This window comes from Blennius ocellaris, assembly GCF_963422515.1.
Source record: "Blennius ocellaris genome assembly, chromosome: 1".
Lineage (NCBI taxonomy): Eukaryota > Metazoa > Chordata > Actinopteri > Blenniiformes > Blenniidae > Blennius > Blennius ocellaris.
In genome coordinates, this window is record NC_137650.1 from 34,472,597 (window position 1) to 34,494,005 (window position 21,409).

A 21,409-nucleotide genomic window follows, 5' to 3' on the forward strand; every position below is an offset into this window, starting at 1 on the left:
CATAAAGGCTGGAGGTGAAGACATTTACTGGCTCCACGTCTCGCGCCGAAACAAATCACACGTAATAATCTGTGTATACGCGCCAATCTAGCGAATCACATTAAAGTCCAGTGTCATTACCAACACGCTCGGCTGCCGCACAAAGCACTCTGCTGTCCTGTTATCCCCACAGAAAGGCCAATCAAATGTTCATTATTTCATACAAAAAAATTAGCACCTAAAGCCAGCGATTGCTTTTTAGGCTTAATTTACAACACTTGAGTTTATTAAATCCCAGAAAGAGGGCCGACGTCCACGCTTCTGCCACGTTTCAGATAAAGGCCGCTGTGAGCTAATGAGTCATTATTTGTACATTAAAAAAAAAAAAAGGCCTTTAGAGCCCCTCTTTATAATTGGAGTTTTTAAGGAAATGTTATCTCCTCACTTATGCTCGCCAGCATTTGTCTGCAGGACGGCATTCTTTTTATTTTAAGGGCTGGTCATTTAAGATTACATGTATTAAGTTAAAGCGAGGGCCACACAAACAATATAACCATTTGCGTGGGGCTGTAAAAGCCTAAATGTTAATAAAACACACTGTAATTGGGTGGTGAAAATAAAGCAAATACAGTCCAAAAAATTAAAAAAATAACAGAAAATCAGACTTAATGAACAAAACACGAGGCACAAAACAAGACTTGAGATAAAAAGCTGAGATATCGGCGATGCTGCCATGAAAACTAGCATTTTTGCCTTTTTTGTAAAAATATGCAGATAATCTTTGGGACATTTTATTTTACACCAGAGGGTTTCATTAAAATTGGCTTTATGTTGAAATTGTAATAATTGTTTGAAGGGCACATTTATCCACTCCAGATGAAAATGGGCTCCTCAACTAAAGCGTGTTTGACACCACTGAGTTACACCCTTTATATGTTTCATATGTACCATTAAGAGCTTCTCCGCCCTCCAGCAGTCCCCGAGGGGCGTCACATTATTTAACCACATTCACACACCAACGGAGGCAGCAGCAGTTTAAGGTTCAGTGTCTTCTTCATGGACACTTTGGGAATTGAACCTGCAACCTTCCCACTGAGAGACGACCCTCTCTACCAACGGAGCCACAGCTGGATATAAATGTAATATTTAGAATATTTAGATTTAATAATTAAATTGCAGAGCGGTGAAGTCGGCCGGTCCTTTATTCTGCTTTATTCCGTTTAAAGTCGCAGGAGATGCACGTTCAATGATTTAAATCTAAATATTTGAGCTTCTTCCACGTTCATCATGGCAAAACTTTCATTTGTTTACTGAATCCTGCTGACATTAACCAGAACTTCTCAATCTGAATCTGGGTACGTGTGGTCCATTTCTCTGAGCTAACCTTATAGAGGAGATCAAATATGAACCGGTGCAGGTTTACGGAACATTTTCCACTCAAGGTACGTCCATCTGGAACTAAAAGTAGAAGGCCAGTGAATGGAGGAAAATATTAGTGTTTGTAAGGTTCAGGGAAGTTTCCACAGGGACACAGAGGATGAACTTTGCACTAAATTGGCGGTTTTACCTCGTCTTCCTCACACGACCCATAGAATAAGTCATGCTCGATAATTAAGCTCTTTCAATGATTCATCGCATTCACACATTCGTTCATACAATCATATGACGGATGACATTCAAGGTGTTTGCACACCAGTGGGAGAAATTTTGGGGTTCAGTGTTTTGTATGTCGACACCTTGACTGTTTATTTTTAAATCATTACTTAATTTCATTTAAAGGATATTATTTACTCCGGTGTTTTTCCAACCTTTTTTGAGCCAAGGCACACTTTTTTCTTCTCGAGGCACACCACCACCCAAAAATGTTAAAATGTTAAACTCTGTAGCCTCTATTAACAATATAAAGTCATTCTCATCAAGGTTTTATCAACAGGAATCAAGTAAATACAGAAAAAAAGTATTTCCCAATTTCTTTTTTTTAATTTTTTATTCACTCAGTGTGAAACCTGGACCTGATGGATGAAGAGCTGAGATCCTGGCAGGAATGGAAGACAGACAAACACCAACATGTCTAGTTCGGGGTTCAAATCCTCCCTTTTCAAAAACTTCTCCATCACTGTCACTGACACAGTACTATGATACAAGATGGTAGCAGGAGGTGGAGATTAACCACACTGACGTCTGTCAGTTTCCATTTCACCGGCAAAGTTATGTGCTGCCATCTAGGGGTGAAGAGTATTTATACATGATTACTCTGCAACACACTGCTCTCACAGCTGACAGCGGCTGTGAGAGCAAATGTTTTTTAGGAAAAAAATGTGAAATTGGATAATTTCCCACGGCACGCCTGACTAGATCTCGGCACAGTGGTTGAAAAACACTGATTTACTCCACATTCAACAGGATCAATGACGTTTTCATTGTGAGGATCATAAATGTACATGGAGTAATGACGCCCTGGGACCAGCAGGAGTCGCTGCAGCCCGGCGCTCCCCCCCCCCGCCTTACAGCTCCACTTCCGGTTCGTCAGCCGTCTCCACAACAGTGACTATGGCGGCCAGCTCGGATCGGAACCCTCCTCCTTTCCCCGCAGCCGAGGAGCCCGAGCCGGGACCGGCTGACATGGCGGACGGGGACAGCGACGAGGGAGAAGACATCTTCACCAGCAACGTAGGTTTTCAACTCGGTGGCGTTTGTAACGAAGCGGATATTTAGCGTTTAATCCGAGAAATGAGGCGCCTCTTTCTCTGAGCTGAGCTGCGTTTTAATCCAGAATAACAACAAATCCCTCACAGTTTGGGGGAAAGATAAATCTACATGTAGTTTTTTTTTTTTTTTTTTAGAAGTGGGATTCATTCACAAAGGTGTCTTGTTCGTTTTAGTAAAATAAATGCAGAGTTAAGGCTCAGCTCGTTCGGTTCCTTATTGTTTTTAATCTGCCTCGCTCTGTTTTAACGCTCTAATCTCAGTTTATTTGTATTTTTTTTTCCCCTTATCGAAGGTCATACACTTGGAAGTAATTTGTCTAAAACGTGAAGTTTGGCTGTGCTAATGTCTGCTCACGTGACTCCACCCCGCCACATCACCGCTTATCAGGGTCTTTTTAACGGTCAAGGTTGTTTCTGCAGCAGCAGTCAGACACAGTCTCGTGCTCCACGAGGCAATTTAGTGTTTAATTGAAATCCTAACATTTTAAGGTTTTAAAGCGTCAAGAAAGTTTGTTCCTATGAGGTGAAGACTGGAGCCACTAAAAGCAACATGCAAACTCTTTTTTTTCTAACTGAGCAAATAATACAAACTCATATGCCCATCCAGCCTCAGGGAGGCGATTTCCACATCCATCCGTCTTCTCTACATGTGTCCAAAGGTGCTGGAGTGGATCCCAGCTCACTGTGGGTCCCTACCACTGCTCCATCACACAGCAAATAAAGCTCAGGTGTAATGAGCTCCATCCTCTTTGTGTCGGTGTGATGAGCTGCAGCCGACACACATTTGTTGCTGAGACCTTTAAACTCACCATTACAATAATGCAGCCTGCTTGAAAATATGTGCATGAATGTGTTTGTCTGAATCTTTTCTGCTCAGAAATCCTTAAATTCTCCCAATGTTTTTTCAGATGGCAGTGAGATGATTTTGTTATTCGCGTTAAATTCACTTATGCACTTAGGCTGCGTCCCAATTCTCCCCCTTAGCCCTTCATCTTACCCCTACCCCTTTGAATTGCGCGTTCGCAAGAGTCTACAGGGTGTCCCATTTCACTATTGCGCAGAGTCTGAGGGGTGAGGGGAAGGGCTGTTCACCCCTCAAAACGGAGCGTTTACAGATGCACACTTTAAACAGAGGGGTAGGAGGACACGGCGCCGAAGGACTCGCATTTCACATATATACGCTTCTAAAGTTCTAGAGAGGGGTGTCCCAAATCTAAGGGCTGAAACTGCCTTTGCCCTTGTTTTGGAGGGGAGGCGGAGGCTTAAGGGGTAGGGGTAAAAATTGAATTGGGATTGGCCCTTACTCAGCAGGTTTTAGAGGCTGTAGTCTTTCACAGAGACTGATCTATAGAGCTGTGTGTCGTCTGCACAATTACACTGGGAGGTGTTTTTAAATGTTCGATCGGAGTCAGAAAGTTGTGACACGTCAAGCTTGTTGCGTTCTGCCTGCAGAGTAACCCGCCGGCGTCGGTGAGCCGGGGGGTTTCCCAGCCTGACCGAACCCGGGAGGAGGAGCCCGGAGACCTGTTCACCGAGGAGGAGGAGCAGGAGGAGGAGCAGGAGGCGCGCTGCACCGCCAAGTCCAACGGAGTCCACTCCGACGAGGACAATGACCTGTTCGCTGGTGAGAAACCAGTCCTGCTCCGTCAGTCCTGCTCCGTCAGTCCTGCTCCACCTGAGGAGAACAGCCCTGATGTTCACATATGAGAACTATATAATTCACAAGGAACGCAAAAACTGACCCTTCAAGTATCATGATATAGTGCAAAATAACCTTTAATTATCTTAAATATAAGAATCTAGAAGAAAAATGTCCGTTGACCAGAAGCTGGTCGATTCGTTTTAATGACTATATGATGTAATTAGTAAACATACATTTTTACAAATCCTGCAAAATAATAGTTAAACCTTCAGTAAGCCATAATGCTGAGAATACAGTGTATTATCAATATACTCTTTCTCTTTGTGTTGTATCTTAACCTTCAAGTATAAGAAAATGTCGTCAGTAAACATCATTAATGGTGCAAAAAAAACAACTTTACCATTCTTAAATCAAATCAATAAATTTAATCAATAAATTGTGAGCCTGAACCAACAACCACAGACATTGAGTGTCACTTTGACATTTTTAGAAAGTTTAAACATAGAAACGTAAAAGAAAATGTTCATTATTTAACCTAATTTCAATGAATTCAGATTATTTATTTAAAAAGTTTTGAAGACATCAGCTGAACGGTGAGAACAGTTTCTCCATTTAACATTACTAATAATGATGATAAAGCATTTATATTAAAGCTGCACAATGTTAAATAAACGTGCGATAACGTTGAGGACTGTTAACAATATAGTTTAAAATTGATAGAATTACACTGATATCTTTGTGCTTCCAAATAACAGTGTTCTTTCTAATTTATACCATTGCAATCGTATTGCAATAAAGTCAAATCTGCAGCCCACAGAATCGATAATAATGAAGATCAAATACATGATTTTTGGACTGTAGAGGACGACGACAGTGTCGGAACAGTTCATCGTCTCCAAACGATAAAACACTTGGAGACATTATGTTAGAATGAATTCCTCCACAGTGAATATTGTCCAGGATGGACGGTGACATGAGGGGCTTGAAAAGGTCTTGGAAACACTTTCTTACAAACGATTCCGCTGTATTAAATCGATTGCAAAGTGTTGTTTAAAAAAAAAAAAAAAAAAAAAAGTTGATGTCCTGGAAATTATTTAAAAAAAAAAATATTGTAATATTAGACTGATGGATCGTCGACATTAATAGAGAGAATGCCGCGTTGATGTAAATCTGTCTTCTTTGTGCAGAAGCACACGTGGAGCTCAGCACAGACAAGTCCAGCAGTTCTGCTCAGAAGGAGGCCACCACCTCCTCTTCCTCCTCCTCCTCCTCCTCCGCCCCCCCCCGGCCTGCCTCCACCTTCACCCCGAGCCCCTCCGCCATGCAGCCCGCCTCCCTGGAGCAGGTAGGGACCGCGGCTCGGCCGGTGAAAACGTTCTGGGGTTTCTGTTTCCACGACGACGCTGCACCGAGTCGCTGGAAACGCTGCTCTTTGCAAAAAAACGGCTTTTTTTGAAAACGCTCCGTCTCCGTGCAGACGGTGGAATCTGCTGCTACCGTGCATGTTGCACCACCACGGCCTTCGGGAATAGTTCTTCTCCACGCGCACAAGTAGACTGACAGTAACAATTGCAGAGAATCAGATTGAAGGGGGGGGGGAAAAAAAAAAAAAAGGCTAAATGAGAGAGCGACTAGGTCAGGGGTCGGCAACCCGCGGCTCTTTGGTCCCTCCACTGCGGCTCCTTCAGCCTCATTACGCAACAATAGCATGACTGGTATCTGAAGCTGGGAGCTTCCTGTACCTTTCACAGTAAAACTGCTGCGCTGCGGAGCGCCGACAGTTCCGGGAGGTTCATTGCAGACTTGTTGAGAGTGACGCAATTTGTAGTGAATCGCACAACAACTCAATGACATTGAAAGCCACACCACTCACACTTATGGTTCTAACAATCCCAGCTGAGAGCTGCAATGCATTATGGGAGTTTCTGTTTGTCGTGTTTTAAACGTAATTATTGGGGGTTATGTTAGGTTTGTAGTGTTGCTAATAATTGTGTTTTTGTTGCTTAGTTCATATAGTTTAGTTTATTAGTTGTAAGTTGTCCACCAGCAGTGAAGAAGGTTTTGTGTGTCGTGTCCTCCTGGCATGGTCCTCCTCTGGGACTGTCAAAATAAAAGCGTGCGGCTCTTTGGGTGTCGCGTTCAGTTGGAAACGGGACCAAATGGCTCTTTGAGCATTAAAGGTTGCCGACCCCTGGACTAGATCAAGACAGAAAAGTGAGGAGAGATGAAATTGACAGAGAGGAAACTGAAGTAAAAAGATGTAAAGATAAAGAAAAGTAATGCAGTCGTCCGACTGCGCTCCGTTTGAATTGTCTGTTTTCCTTTCTGGCGACAGTTGGAGGAGGAGGAAGCGAAGGACAACTTCGACGTGGACGTCGCCGTCACCAACCCCGAGAAAATCGGTCCGTAGAGTCGACTTCAGGCCTCTGTTGCTCGTTTGTCACCGTTGATTCTTAACTTTTCCACTTCACTTCTCTTCCTTTTCCTCTCAGGAGACGGCATGAACGCCTACGTGGCCTACAAAGTGTCCACCAGGGTGCGTGTCACTTCCTGTATTCACTACCTGTTCACGCGGTTCTGCTCCGGTGTGTGCGTCTCTCATGTGTGTGTCCTCCTCTGCGTTCCCGCCAGACGTCCTTGTCCATGTTCCGGAGTAAGGCGTTCTCCGTCAGGCGGCGCTTCAGCGACTTCCTGGGCCTTTACGAGAAGCTGTCGGTGAAGCAGTCGCTCCACGGCTGCATCGTCCCGCCGCCGCCGGAGAAGAGCGTCGTCGGTGCGTGCTGCTCATCTCCCTGTTCTCTTTGATTAAGAACTTCCTGTCTTGACCGTGTGCGTCCGCCTCCGGCCTGCAGGGATGACCAAGGTGAAGGTGGGGATGGACGACCCGTCCTCCGTGGAGTTCGTGGAGAGAAGAAGAGCGGCGCTGGAGAGGTGAGGCGTCCTCCGTCGTTTCTGTGCACGTAGAAATACACTGTTATTCCCTTTGCAAGTATTCTTCTGTTCGCACGTCTGTGCGTTTGATTTTTTTAGATATTTATACATACTTTAAAGCAGTGTTTTTCAACCACTGGTGTTTCCGCGAGATCTCGTCAGGTGTGCCGTGGGAAATTGTCCAATTTCACATTTTCTCGAAGAAAACATTTATTCTCACAGTTGCTTTCAGCTGTAAGGAGTAATCGAGTATAAATACTGTAGCAAGCGCCGTGGAAGAATTGCTCTGAGTAGAAATTCTATTCTACCTGCTGACCACCAGAGGCTTTTACTTTGACATGAACACTCGTAACCAGAACTTCATAACAGGGTGAGACTCCACACAACACATCTCTCACTCATGGTTGCACACCAACGTCCAACAAACCAATTTATGTGATTCCTGTTGATAAAGCATTGATGAGAATGACTTTATATTGTTAATAGAGGCTACAGAGTTTAAAATCTTAACAGTTTCAGGTGGTGGTGGTGTGCCTCGAGATTTTTCCAAAGAAAAAAGTGTGCCTTGGCTCAAAAAAGGTTGAAAAACACTGCTTTAAAGTACGAACTGCACGAATACAAAAAACACACAGATCGGACCAAAAAAAGAGGGGGAAATCCCTCCCAGATCTTTGCCTTTGAAATTTCAACTCGAGTCGATATCGTCAGTAAACAGATAAGACGAGATGGAGAACCGGTATGGAACCAGTCGGTGTGTCTTGCTCAAGGGTAAAAGGAGGGGGGATCAAATCACAACCAGCCTACAACGAGCACCAGAGGGTGAAGTGGACGGGTCAGCGTTCCATCCAAGTGCAAACAGACGGATAATAAGTTAGAGTTGCCATGGAAACGCACAGCCACGTTTACACAATAACGTTTCTTTTTTTTAATATATATATATTTTATTTGGAAATAGCAATTGTACAGGGTTATACATATAGTATAGAAATACAGATATAAGATTATTTCCTCTTTTTTTTTCGTGCATTTTTTTGGGGGGGAATTAGTATTTTATTGTGTTTTCCAAAATGTACAACAGTCAATCCTTCACAATACAACATTTCTCCCAAACTCAATGTCCTTTATAATATTCATACTTGTAATAAAAGGGAATACTCACACAAAACAAAGGAAAATAAACAGGCAAAAAAAAGAAAAATATAAATAATACCAAAATACAAGAAACAGTTGTAGCTCAGAACCAGGGGTAAAAAAGTACTTTATATATATATATATATATATATATACACCCAGTTTTTTGTGCATTTTTAACTTACTTCAGCTTCACATTCACCAAATATTTGTCGACACAAAACCTTATATATACTTTAGAAAAGTTTCAAACAATTCAGAGAACTTGTACTAAATCTGTTCTCATTGGGTGAATATAATACAAGAATGTTTTTTGCGTCTTCGTTCCACAAAACGTTCTCAACATGTTTTTTCATGGGAACGGCAGAGACACTGACAGTGGTGCAGTTACCATGTCAGGCCACAAGGGGGAGCTGTTCTTTGTAATGTACACAGCGAACAATACGTTATAAACATTAACAATGGGAGTAAGCAGACAGACGACCAAGCAGGATTATTACGGTGACTGTCAAAATAAAAGCACCAAGTCCCAGGAGAATCTGGACGGGAAGTCGTGACGCTTGTTATCGTCCATCTACTGAGCATGTGCAGAACAAGAGACGTGACAGAGACGTGTTGAATTAAAGACGTTTTGCTTCCCCCGCGCCACAAACGACAAACCAGACAGTTTAAAAAAAAAAAAAAGACGCAGTGAAAAGTGACGACAAAGTGAGTCAAACAACATTAACCAGAGGAAAGGTTCAAGGTTCAAGGTTCAAGGTTCAAGGTGTTTTTATTGTCATATCACCAGTAAAAGCCAGGTTTCACAGTGAATGAAATTCTTATTTTGCCGTCTACCCTGCAGCCGACATACATAAATAAGTACATACACACAAAAAAAGAATAAAAATAAAATAAAATAACAGCAGTGCAAAAATATTAGTGAGAAAGTGAGATGTGCAAAATGTAAACATGTCAGACGCTGTTCAAAAGTCTGATGGCAACGGGGAAGAAAGAAAAGAAATTTTTTTAATTTCGCCTCAACCACCAAGAAACGTCTCCTCATGCGATCCAGGTGACGGAGGAGTGAAGATATGGAACAAAGACCTGATGAATTCTAAGTGTTGACCTGAGTTTCCTCCTCCGTTGGTTCCAGGTATCTTCAGAGGATCGTGGTTCACCCCACCTTGCTGCAAGACCCGGACGTCCGCGAGTTCCTGGAGAGAGAAGACGTGAGTGTTCAACGTTTCTAGTAATGTGAAATAGATGGCGAAATATTGGATTATGTTAAAAAGAGAACCCAGCCCCGGTGGTGTTGATGCTGGTCGTGTCTGTGTGTTTAGCAGCTTCCCAGAGCGGTGAACACTCAGGCGCTGAGCGGCGCCGGCTTCCTCAAGATGATCAATAAAGCTTCGGACGCCGTCAACAAGATGACCATCAAGATGAACGAGTCCGACACTGTGAGGACAGAACGTGTTACTCTCTCCGACCGGCCGAGAGATCGGAGTCGGTGAATGGGCGCGTTTCTTAAAAAAATTAAAAAATAAATAAATCTGCTTTTGTCTCAGTGGTTTGAGAAGCGCTTCCAGGAGGTGGAGGCGGAGGAGCAGCAGCTGAGGAAGCTCCACGCCGTGGTCGACTCGCTCGTCAATCACCGGAAGGGTGAGTGAGCCCCCCCCCCCCCCCCCCCCCCCCGCCCCCGCCCCCACCACCCGCCACCTGCTTTCTGTCCCCCGCTCTTTGGAAGGTTCCGGAGTGAGTGAACCCACTCTCTCTCTCTTTTCTTTGTGTGTGTGCAGAGCTGTGCGGGAACACGGCCGTCTTCGCCAAAAGCATGGCGATGCTGGGGAACTCGGAGGACAACACGGCGCTGTCCCGGGCGCTGTCCCAGCTGGCCGAGGTGGAGGACAAGATGGAGCAGCTGCATCAGGAGCAGGCCGCCAGCGACTTCTTCATCTTCGCCGAGCTGCTCGCCGACTACATCCGCCTGCTGGGAGCCGTGCGGGTGAGCTGGAACCCCCACCCTCACCCACACCCACCCCCCACCACCCATGTCAAGTGAAAACTTAGTTTTTGCGTTTTTTTTTTTTTTTTTATGATGCACTTTGACAAGGAAACTGCAGAAATGCTGTAGTTCTTTTTTTTTTTTTTTTTTGCAAAAAAAAGAATATGCAAAATCGTTCCCAAATAAATAAATAAAATAAAATAAAGCAAACAAACAAAAAGAATATATAAAATCGTTCCCAAATAAAAAATTAATAAAAAATAAAATAAAATAATGCAAAACAAAAAAAAGAATATACAAAATCGTTCCCAAATTTAAAAAAAGATAAATAAATAAATAAAATAAAGCAAAAAAAAAAAAAAGAATACACAAAATCGTTCCCAAATTAAAAATAAAATAAAATAAAATAAAGCAAACATTACTCAGCCAGAGGACTATTTTCAAACACAGGACTTCCTTACTTAGTATTTATCACATAATAAACACCTGAATGATGGAGCCCTTGTAAATTACTGTTAATTAAAAAAAAACCAAACAAACAAAAAAAGAAATGCTGTAGTTCACCTGCTGGGCCACAAGGTGGCGCTGCTGCCCCCCCCCTGCATTAAAATCAAGTAATACAGGACGTCACCGTGTCCCTGGATGACTGAACTAAAGTGTTTGTACAACCTGAACTGAAATATATTACACACTCCTGATGTACGAGGGAAACGCTGCCTCCTGTCTACTAAAATGTCTTTTTGAAAAGGAGGAAGCAGGTTTTATTACCATCGTTATCGAGTATTAGAAATAAGCCAAGAACAGATTAAAAAAAAAAAAAGTAAATGTTTAAATTTCTGTTAGAGGGAATAATCTATTGGAACAACTTGGACGATAATTTAAAAAAATCGAATACGCTTAAAACGTTTAAAAGGCGTTTAAAGCTCAGCACTTTAAAAATAAATATTGCGCTCAGGAAATGAACTGTCTTCCCTCAGAGGACAGTTTATGTTTGTTTTCTCAGCAACGGCAAAGAAAACGCAGGTTTTTGTTTCCGTTACTTCAATTTCAGACGCTTTACGTATACGCTATGTACACGGTTCTTAAATATAAGTTTTAACTACAAGCTTCGGTCTTCCTCTGTTTGTTTTTTTTCTTCTTTTTGTTGTTGCTGCATTGTGTATTTGGTGGACTGAATAAACTCCTCCTGACGTGGCGCTGGCGTCCACAGGGATGTTTCGACCAGCGCATGCGGGCGTGGCAGCGGTGGCAGGAGGCTCAGGGAACGCTGCAGAAGAAGAGGGAGGCCGAGGCCAAGCTGCTGTGGGCCAACAAGCCTGAGAAGCTGCAGCAGGCCAAGGAAGAGATCACCGAGGTACCAGGCGTCAAACACACCACCGTCGTAACGTTTGATATTCACATGCTGCAGGTCGATGGCGTCGCGTCAACAGCCAGTCAGATTCTTCCATTATGTCGTCGTTTTAATGCAGCTTTCCGGGTCGGTTTCTTCACTACGAACTAAACTAAACTTACTGGACGAGAAGCCGGTGCAAAGACGTCGTGTGGAAATATAAAATCGGGTCAAAAAATAGAGGGAGAAGACGAAGAGAAACAAAGGAAAGATTCTCTTTAGCCTTTTGTATTTCGACCATTTGTCCCTAAAATATCAAATTTCGTTGATGAATCAAAAGACTGGTTTTATTTATTTTAAGAAGTCACATTAAGTTCTCTTTTGTCTTGTCAGTCAGACTTTATTCATGTTTAGCATGTAGCATCGCTGGTGTGTGAGCCTCAAACCTTCTTTAGCATGTAGCACGTAGCATCGCTGGTGTGTGAGCTCCAAACCTTCTTTAGCATGTAGCATGTAGCATCGCTGGTGGGTGAGCCCCAAACCTCTTTAGCATGTAGCATCACTGGTGTGTGAGCACCAAATTTTTAGCATGTAGCATCACTGGCGTGTGAGCACCAAATCTTTTTAGCATGTAGCATCACTGGTGTGTGAGCACCAAATCTTTTTAGCTTGTAGCATGTAGCATCGCTGCTGTGTGAGCCCCAAACCTCTTTAGCATGTAGCATCTCTGGTGTGTGAGCCCCAAACCTCTTTAGCATGTAGCATCACTGGTGTGTGAGCACCAAATTTTTAGCATGTAGCATCACTGGCGTGTGAGCACCAAATCTTTTTAGCATTTAGCATCACTGGCGTGTGAGCACCAAATCTTTTTAGCATGTAGCATCACTGGTGTGTGAGCCCCAAACCTCTTTAGCATGTAGCATGTAGCGTCGCTGGTGTGTGAGCCCCAAACCTCTTTAGCATATAGCATGTAGCGTCGCTGGTGTGTGAGCACCAAACCTTCTTTCAAGATTGATTAACGTTTGTCATGGTTGTTGTTGTTGATGTTGTTGTTGTCTTCCCGTGAGTCCACAGTGGGAGTCGAAGGTCACGCAGTACGAGCGAGACTTTGACAGGATTGGCATGACCGTACGCAAAGAGGTGCTCAGGTTCGAGGTAAATACTTGAGGGATTACTCCACAACAGCAAAATATTTTTCCTCCGTCCAGGTAAACATTCCACACACACGGTTACACCGACGCAACTTTTTAAACACAAATTGGTAAATCCACACGCGGGGAGAACATGAAAACTCCCCACAGATACTTCCCTGTATTTGTTCTTGAAATGTGGCGCTGCACCAAATTCTGAATTAAAAAGTCATGAATTCACTGCTCTAATCACATATTCACACCCGTGTCGTGATGTCACATCATGTCGCTTTATTTATTTATTTATTTTATTCATTGTTTCACAAAATACAGATACTGTACGCACAAAACAAAACGGAGGAACAATCTATTTACACCCTCATGTTAGGAGTTTGTAAAAACACGCTTGAATGCGTTTTGGACATTTTACTGTATTTCGCATCATTAAAATTATGTTATTGTAGCAATTTTCAGTAGTAGTTTTTCTTTTTTTGGTGAAAATACAGACATTTTCATCCCGTATACTGTGCACTAAACAAAGTAAGAGTTTCAAATTAAAACGTAAAGGTTATTCTGGCTCTATTTTGCCAGTCCGTCTGCTGGAGTGTCGGGTTCAGGATGAAACGAGTCCAACTGGTTACGGAGGGAGACGTTCGCTTAACTTTATTTACCCGCTTCCCCTTTGCAGAAAGAAAAATCAAAGGACTTCAAGAACCAGATGATTAAATATTTGGAGGCGATGCTGCAGTCTCAACAACGGGTAAGAAAGAAAGAGAGAAAGCCAAGTCTGAACACTTTTAACTGTAATGTTTGTAAATGTATTTTTTTATTGTAAATGTATTTTTTTATTTTATGTTTCCTGTATTTTGTCACCTGCCTCGGGACAACAGATTGAAATTAGCATTTTTGCTATAATCTGGCATATTTACACTGTTTTGCAGATGTTCATTAATATGCACTGTCCCTACAAAATAAACTAATAAATAAAAATAAGACGTCAGTTTAAAACTCTTTTCTTTTTCCAGGTGAAAACGGCTTTTAAATGTTGCTAGGAACTACTTGGGGAACCAGTTTTACGCGACGACACTTTGCAAGCGGTTCTTTGTTTTCTAAAAGCGTTGCCATGGAAACGGAAAACTTTTCTCCAAAAAGAAAATGCAAAAAAAAACGATGTCACATCTTCTAATGTTTGTTTTTCTTCTCTTCCGTCTGATTCCAGCTCATAAAGTTCTGGGAGGCGTTCCTGCCGGAGGCGAAGGCCATCGCTTAATCGACAGGGAGACTTACTTTTCCTTTTTTTTTTTTTTTTTTTTTCTAAAGACCCTGACTGCCTTTTGTGGAACTCTTTACCTCTTTACCAGAAACTGAGGACAATTTTTTGAAACGAGAAACGTCCATCTTTTTTTTTTTTTTTTTTTTTTGTCTTTATAATTCTAGTGTTTTCTCTTGTTCAGGCCTTCGACATAACAAGCTGCCGCATTCACACATTAAATTCTGGAGTTCAAGAGTTTAACCCGACCGTAGTGTTTGTAAAGCTCACTGTCCTGACAGCCAGAGATGTATTTATGTTTGTTTTGAATTTTCTTTTTTTTGGGGGGGGGGGGGGGGGGGGGGGGGTAAATCCACTATATGAAGATGTTAACACTGAGTTACTGCCCTGGAATAATCTTGTCTATAGTTTACATTAGAGAATAGGCATTAATCAGTCATTCCACTCTAACAGATTTTATGTATGGATGCATGTCAGGTCATGTTTTTGATGCACTAAAATTGCATTGCATAGTTGGGAAAAACACAAATAAACCACTATTGGTGACTGAAGATATTCACCAGGAGTATTATAGCAAACTGTTACGATATGAAATAAAAGCTACAGACTTGCAGGGCTACAGAAGTTAAAAAAGCACTCCGTCGTTGGTTTTTTTCTAGACGTTTGTTACATTAAGATTCAGATTATTCCCGATCGTGTCGGAACCCGAAGCTCGTTTGGATCTCGTGCAGATCGTTTCCCCCTCTCGGTGAACGATTGGAGACGTCGTTAGGACCACGCCGGGAGGAAAGACACTAGCGTGACGCGTTCCGTTGATTTTCTTCATCGGCTTTTGTAAATGTAGGTTCTTTTTTTTTCTGTCATGTCATATTTACGTAACGACGTGCTTTATTTTTGTAACCACTTTGCATCAGCACACACCTTTTCCTTAAAACAGGTCGATGTACAAAATAAACGATTGGTTACACTTTGCCTACTGTCTGTTTGCTCTTCCTGAATCTTTTCTTTTCTTTTTTCCCCCCTCCGTTTTACTTCCTTTTAACAATTGAATTAAGATATGTGGCATATTTAAAGATCTTTAAAGTTTATGTAATTCCACTTTTGTTCCCAGGGGGCAGCACTGAGCTCAGTTTGTTTTCAGGCTTGTTTTTTTTTTCTTACAGTTCTGTCTGTTTATAGATTTATAGATTTTTATTTTTTTGTTCATTACTAAAAGATGCTATGTTCATTAGTCTTTTCTGATTTTTAGACTTTTTCTATTTATTTTCTCAAAACATTTGAAGCAATTGTCAGAAATGGGGGGGTTAAGGTGTTTTTGGTCAGTGGGGTTGTCGGAGAGTTATTGGGGGGCTTGTTGGGTTTTTTCTTGGTTAGGTCAGATTTATTGAGGGATTACAATAGTTTTTTTTGGGGGTGTGTAAAGGTTATTTAAGAGGGGATCTGGTCTCTGGTTTTTTTGGGGTGGGTTTCTCTTTTTTGGGGGGTATTGGTCAGTAGATTATTTTTTTTTAGGGTGCTATAGTTTTGTTTTTCTGTTTGGGGGTGATTCGTTTGTTTTTAGGGATGATCATAGATATTTTGGAATGATGGGGAGATTGAGGTTTTGTTCAAGGGGGTGAGAAGGTTTTTTTTGGGGGGGGGGGATCAGGACTTTCTGGGGGCATCGGGGGTTTTTTACGGGACGATGAAGTATTTTTTAGGAGCATCAGGGTTATGTTAGAGAATTATCTTGTTTTTTGGGGGGATTGGAGGTTTTGGGGATGAATTGGTGTGTGTGAGACAGAAATTAGGTTTTTTTTTGGGGGGGGGGGGTTAATCATTTTCTGGGGATCAACTTGTTTTAGGAGGGGATCTTTTTTTTGTTTTTGGTTTAGGATCTGGCTTTTCGTAGGATCATTGTTATTGTGCAGCAGAATCAAGTTTTTTTCAGTAAGATCAGGGTTTTTGGGGTCAGCTCGTTTTTTTTAAGGGTGATCAGATTGTTTTTGGGAATAAGTTTTTTTTTTTGGAAGGCGTTTTTTGGGGTTTTCGGACGGTGATCAGGGATTTTTTTGGGGGTGGGGTCGTGGTTTTCTGGAGGCATCAGGTGTTTTGGGGTTTTTTTGGGTGGGGGGGTTGATTTGGGTTTGTTTGGAACAGGATTGTTTTGAGGGGTTTTATTTGTTGGGGATGGACGTTGTTCTGCTGGATCGTCCCGGTGTGGCCGCAGGCAGCCTCGGGCCGAGCGGAGCGTCAAACCCCCGGGCGGGGCGACGACGTTTGGTGGCCTCGACGCCTAATTAGCCCGGACCGCCGTGACCTGGAAGTGTGCGAGCTGGAGCGGGCGGTGCCGCGCTTCTACATCCGGAGTGCTCGGACCTTTCACGGGCAAGCGAAGGCAGACGAAGAATGGAGAGAGAGCCGCTCTCCGCCAGCAGCACCTCCTCCTCCTCCTCCTCCTCTTCCTCCGCCGCTCCGCCGTTAGCGTGAAGCATCACACCGCGCTCACGGAGCCCCGGGCGGTCCTCCACACTCGCCGTGACCGAGCACCAGCAGCCGTGCCCGGGTGAAGCTGAAGGTGAGAACCGCCGTTTGTGAGCAACATCCAGGTTGGAGCCTTTTTTTTTTTTTTTTTTTTTTTTTTAAAGCTAATATTTTCGCTGCTAACGGAGCTAATTTCCTTGTTGCGCTCGGACCAGCTGTCACTGGGTCTTTTTTTTTTTTTTCCCTGTCGTTGCCTTTATGGTTAAATAAATCTTTTTTTTTTTTTTTTTTTTACATTATTTGCAGATTTTAAATGAACTCGAAATGAGGAATTGTGAGGAAATACGAGTGTCGCTGTTTCTCTTTCCCTCGTGAAGACCAATCACTGTGGCTCAGTCATGTTTTGCTAGCCGTTAGCTTCACAGCTGGTTAGTCTTGTCACTGGAACCAGACTCGACTCGGTTAATCGGCGACCGACCGGTCGGTCGGTCGGTCGGTAGGTCGGTCCAACCGACCGACCGACGCGGCCGTCCGGCGGTAGCCGGGCTTTTGTCCGAGAAGCGCTGGCGCACGGCTGCCAGCTCGCTTCCTTGTTGTGACTGGAGTCGGAGGCCTGCTTACAAAGGATCGATCATCTTCATATCAACTGCCTCTGCAACACACACACACACACACACACACACACCTAACTTAATATCACCGCTGCAAAGACAGGATGGCGCACGATTTAACGCATTGGAGCACTTCCAGCCCAAGATATGAGTCTGTGATGCTAATTCTCTATTTTCCACCATGATCTGATTGAACAACTTGGCCCCATAGATTGATCAGTGCCCGATCAATAATAATCTAGCTCGTCTCGTGATTAGCTCACTACGTTTTTCCACGGGGGAATCGGTACAATCAAATTCTGACAGTGACCATACACAAGTGTGCGAAACTGTCATGTTGGGCTTTTCCACCAGCGCCTATCCGCGGATCTACGTTTCGCGTTTACACGTAAAGCTTTGTAAAAGATGTCCGTTTACCTGGACAGGCCTGAAGCGATGGCGTTTTCATGCTTTGGGTCACGAGTAGATGCTGTTGTTTGTTTGTTTTTTGTTGGAATGACACCACACACGTGTGCAGACAACAATACGCTATAAACATTAACAATGACAAGAACATATGGACACAGGACCAAGTTGGATTGTTGTTACGGTGACTGTCAAAATTAAACTACCAAGTCCCAGGAGAATATGGAAAACGTTGTTGTTGTTGTTGTTGTTGTCCGTCTCCTCAGGCACATGCAGGAGAACTTTGTACTACGGTCATGGTGCACATGTGCAGGAGCAGCATTTTCCGAAAGTTGCGTTTTCACCCGATGTCATGGCGACTCGGTTAAAACGTTTTCAAATGTTTCCACTTGATTGTTGTTGTGTCAGCAGAGGCTAAAGCCCTTGTTTACACAACGACATTTTCAAGAGGAAATGCAAAACATTTGTTGTGTTTTGGGTGTCCGTTTACACAACAACGGTGATCGGAGTCACTGAAAACGGCTCCCAAGGTGGAGCCTTTTAATTTTATGGGAACAGGAGAAAACGCGACTATTTGAAAATGTTCAGACTCGGACAATAACGACAACGTTTGTCTTCAAGCGTGCCATGACTCCGTCTATATTCTCCTGGGACTTGGTCGTTTTTAGTTTTTAACAACAATCAAACTTGGTCTTCCGTCCAGAGGCATGTCTGCCTTGTCGTCGTTGTTAATGTTGATGGTGCCTGTCGTTTTATTCTAAAAACGGACGGCATCCACTAGTAGCTCAACATGGAAACGGCATCATTTTCAGCGTTTCTTCCGTCGCCGTGTAAACGCAACGCATTTCTGAAAACGACGCGTTTCCGCCCCGAACCCGCAGTCCAATTTTAAAAAGCGCGTCATATCACCTGACCGGAGTCATGTATGGACGTAAAACCCTTGACGCTGACGTGCATGTGGGTTCACACAAAGGCAGGGTGAGCGTGTGCTGATATACATGTGAAGGAGGAGTGTGGATGTGCTCCGTTCCCACCAGTTTGACTTCACACGAGGCGGCTTTGAGGCGCGAGAGGCAGCTGTTCGCTGGTACTGCCACAGTGGGAGTCTGCGCTGTTGGCAGGGCCCCCCCCCCTCGGGCTGATCTTTCCACTGAAGGTTAATCACTGCACTCCCAGCCTTTACGTTTCAGTGAAAATGGAAAGATGTCAACAGATTAGATGCGTTTAATAGGCGCTAATCAGCTTTCTCCACATATTTTGACAGGCAAATTTGTGGTTTGTAATTAGGCTTTTTGTTTCCCCCCCCCCCCCCCCGTAAATATAAATTCAACGCCACCTTGCTGTGTCATTGGAGGAGCCGCACTTATAAGTCGTATTTAAAAAGTAGCTATTAATCAATTATAATAGCTTTTCATAGGCTATTAATACATTTAGTGTTTGAGCTGCAGCATCACCAAACAAAACCTCGCGCCTGTGATTACACTGCAAACAGTTCTGTGTTTGTATTTGTGTGCGTGCTATCGATACTCCCCACCACCTCCCAGCAGAGCCTAGCAGTGCGGAGACAATAGTCATATCCTGTTCTATATTTCTACAAAGGCAATGTTTGAGTCTCAAACTCGGGGAGATAAGCCGCCGTCGTGCACATTTCCATGAGAAAGGGGTGTCGGTGACGGGAAGGAGCGATCGGCAAGAACTTATCACCTGCAGCTGCAGCAGCGCAATTTTGATGAGCATCTCTGGTAATGCGATACGTTTCCTGTTCATGCGGGAGCAGCGTCACTCAAAGCCGGGCGTCTGAGGGATATCCTGACGCAGGAGACTCGCGTGCACGACTCCCGACCGTTGGGAGACGTGCGCTCCTCCTATTGCATGAGATTTATTGTGTGCACTTGCCTGCTGCGACTGAGCTCATTAGTCATTTTTGCGACGGCATTCGCACAGAAGCAAAGTGAGTGGGGAATCTAAACAAGTTGATTAATCAGCGCGCGGCCATGGTGGTATTGCTTTAGTGTGGCGGCACAGATCAACCCAGAGGCAGTTAAATGTCACGGTGCAAATGAGTTCTGTATCAAACATCGGGCCGTAGCTGCTGCAAAACCATCCAACAGGCAGTTGTGTTTATCGTCTGTTAACTGTTGCCCAGTGCAAATAAACATAAACGAGCCATGCTGTTGGAAATGCAGATGAGTAGCTTAGCATTTGTTTCAACATTTGTGCGCAGAAGGCTTCAGCCGGGACTGATTCCTGACGGTGTAACCGAGACGCTTTTCCCAACATTCAGTCACACCAGCAGTCAATATGGCCACGACTCACCTGAAACTGGTGTTTTTGTGTCAGGAGGCTTGAAGCCACACGATGGAAGTCGTGGCCGGCGAGAAAGTCCCCAGTTGGGAGTCACGTTGAACAAGATGTCCCAAATGTTTAATGCACTTTGCGTTCACGCTCTGCAAATTCACGGCGGGATTGAAAACATGAAAGAAAAGTGTGCCTTATTCGACACAGAGCAAAGAAACCCCGAGCAAAACAACTGCAGACATGTGATTTGACAAAAAACAAACAAAAGTCGCAGCTCGTGTAAATTCTATTATGTCTACATGTTGTCAGTGTGTTTAAGGCCACGTTTACATGTACCCGGGTATTTGAAAAAACTGTTATTTCTCTGCATTTTGGGCGCATTTACACATAAACGCAGCGGCGACTCGGCACAAACGATGATTCTTTTGCAGATCTGGATCATCTGGTTGCATCTAAAGGGAGTGTAGATGGATATTTGCGTTATAATTTGTGACGTCATGTTTTTTTTTCCAGGATTCTGGTTGGCTGTCATTGCTTCATGCTTCTCGTTACACTGCCCCCTACAGGTTTGGCTGCTCATAGCAGCTCTGAACCAGGTGGACATGCGGCCTGGGTAAATGTAGATTTAAAAAAAACAACAAAAAAAACCGCAGAGCGGGAAATATCAGGTTGTTTTTTGTTTGTTTTTTAACCCGGGTACGTGTAAACATGGCCTACGTGTGAATGTGTGTGAGTTGCATGAAGTGGTACTTGTAGAAAACGTCTGTTTACATAAGAATGGCGGAAACACTGAGAATGTTGTGGTTAGCATCTGATTCAGTGCTGTTTGTTGGATTGTTGTTACTGTTACTCGACTATAAAGCTACTAAGTCCCAGGAGAGTATGGACTGGGAGTCATGACACTCTGGACGCAAACGTTGTTGTTGTTATTGTCCGTCTTCTCGCACATATAATTAATACGAGCGTAGTGCACATGTGCAGTAGCAGCGTTTCAGAGAAGTAGCATTTTCCTCCATTTCCATGGAGTTGGAGAGTTTTCAAAAAGTTGTGTTTTCAGTGGCTCCGAGCAAAAAAAAATCTTTGTTGTGTTTTTGGGATCTCCAAAAAAAACAACAAAAGTTTTCCGTTTCATCTTGAAATGTTTCCGGGCCGTACATGTGATTGACCAGATATGTTGAAACATGCAACTGCAGAGCAGGAGGAGGAACTCGGAACAATTTGCAAGACAAAAGTGCAGACCACTAAACCACAGTGCCATCCCATTTGAATAATGCTGGCTCACTGTTTACATGTTTTGTTTTAACATGTATAACATCAGAAAGCCACAATATTTTCAGTTTCCTCTGGGAAAACAAATAGTTAAAGATCTGCGATGGGGAATTAAATCCATGAATGCCTCTGGTGGATTCTCCCACTGAGAAATGCAGTCACCTTTGTAGGGTGCCAATAGGTGTGTCTCTTCAAACATGCCCTCATTTATCAGGAGACGCGGCACCTCCACCGGGGGGGGGGGGGGATTCCCCCACC

The 21,409-nt window shown here is 43.5% G+C and overlaps 1 protein-coding gene across 1 annotated transcript; it reads left to right on the plus strand.

Moving 5' to 3' along the window:
• Positions 1-2,529: 2,529 nt before the first annotated feature.
• Positions 2,530-14,345, plus strand: snx1b (sorting nexin 1b; the record flags this gene model as incomplete). The annotated part of the gene is made up of 15 exons (XM_080496476.1): positions 2,530-2,649; positions 4,140-4,311; positions 5,517-5,674; positions 6,665-6,731; positions 6,822-6,865; positions 6,961-7,102; positions 7,182-7,260; positions 9,527-9,602; positions 9,714-9,830; positions 9,939-10,032; positions 10,170-10,375; positions 11,586-11,729; positions 12,780-12,860; positions 13,524-13,595; positions 14,055-14,345. 15 exons carry the CDS (start codon positions 2,530-2,532, stop codon positions 14,103-14,105), a joined length of 1,623 nt encoding a protein of 540 aa, XP_080352602.1. The 3' UTR covers positions 14,106-14,345.
• Positions 14,346-21,409: the final 7,064 nt, after the last annotated feature.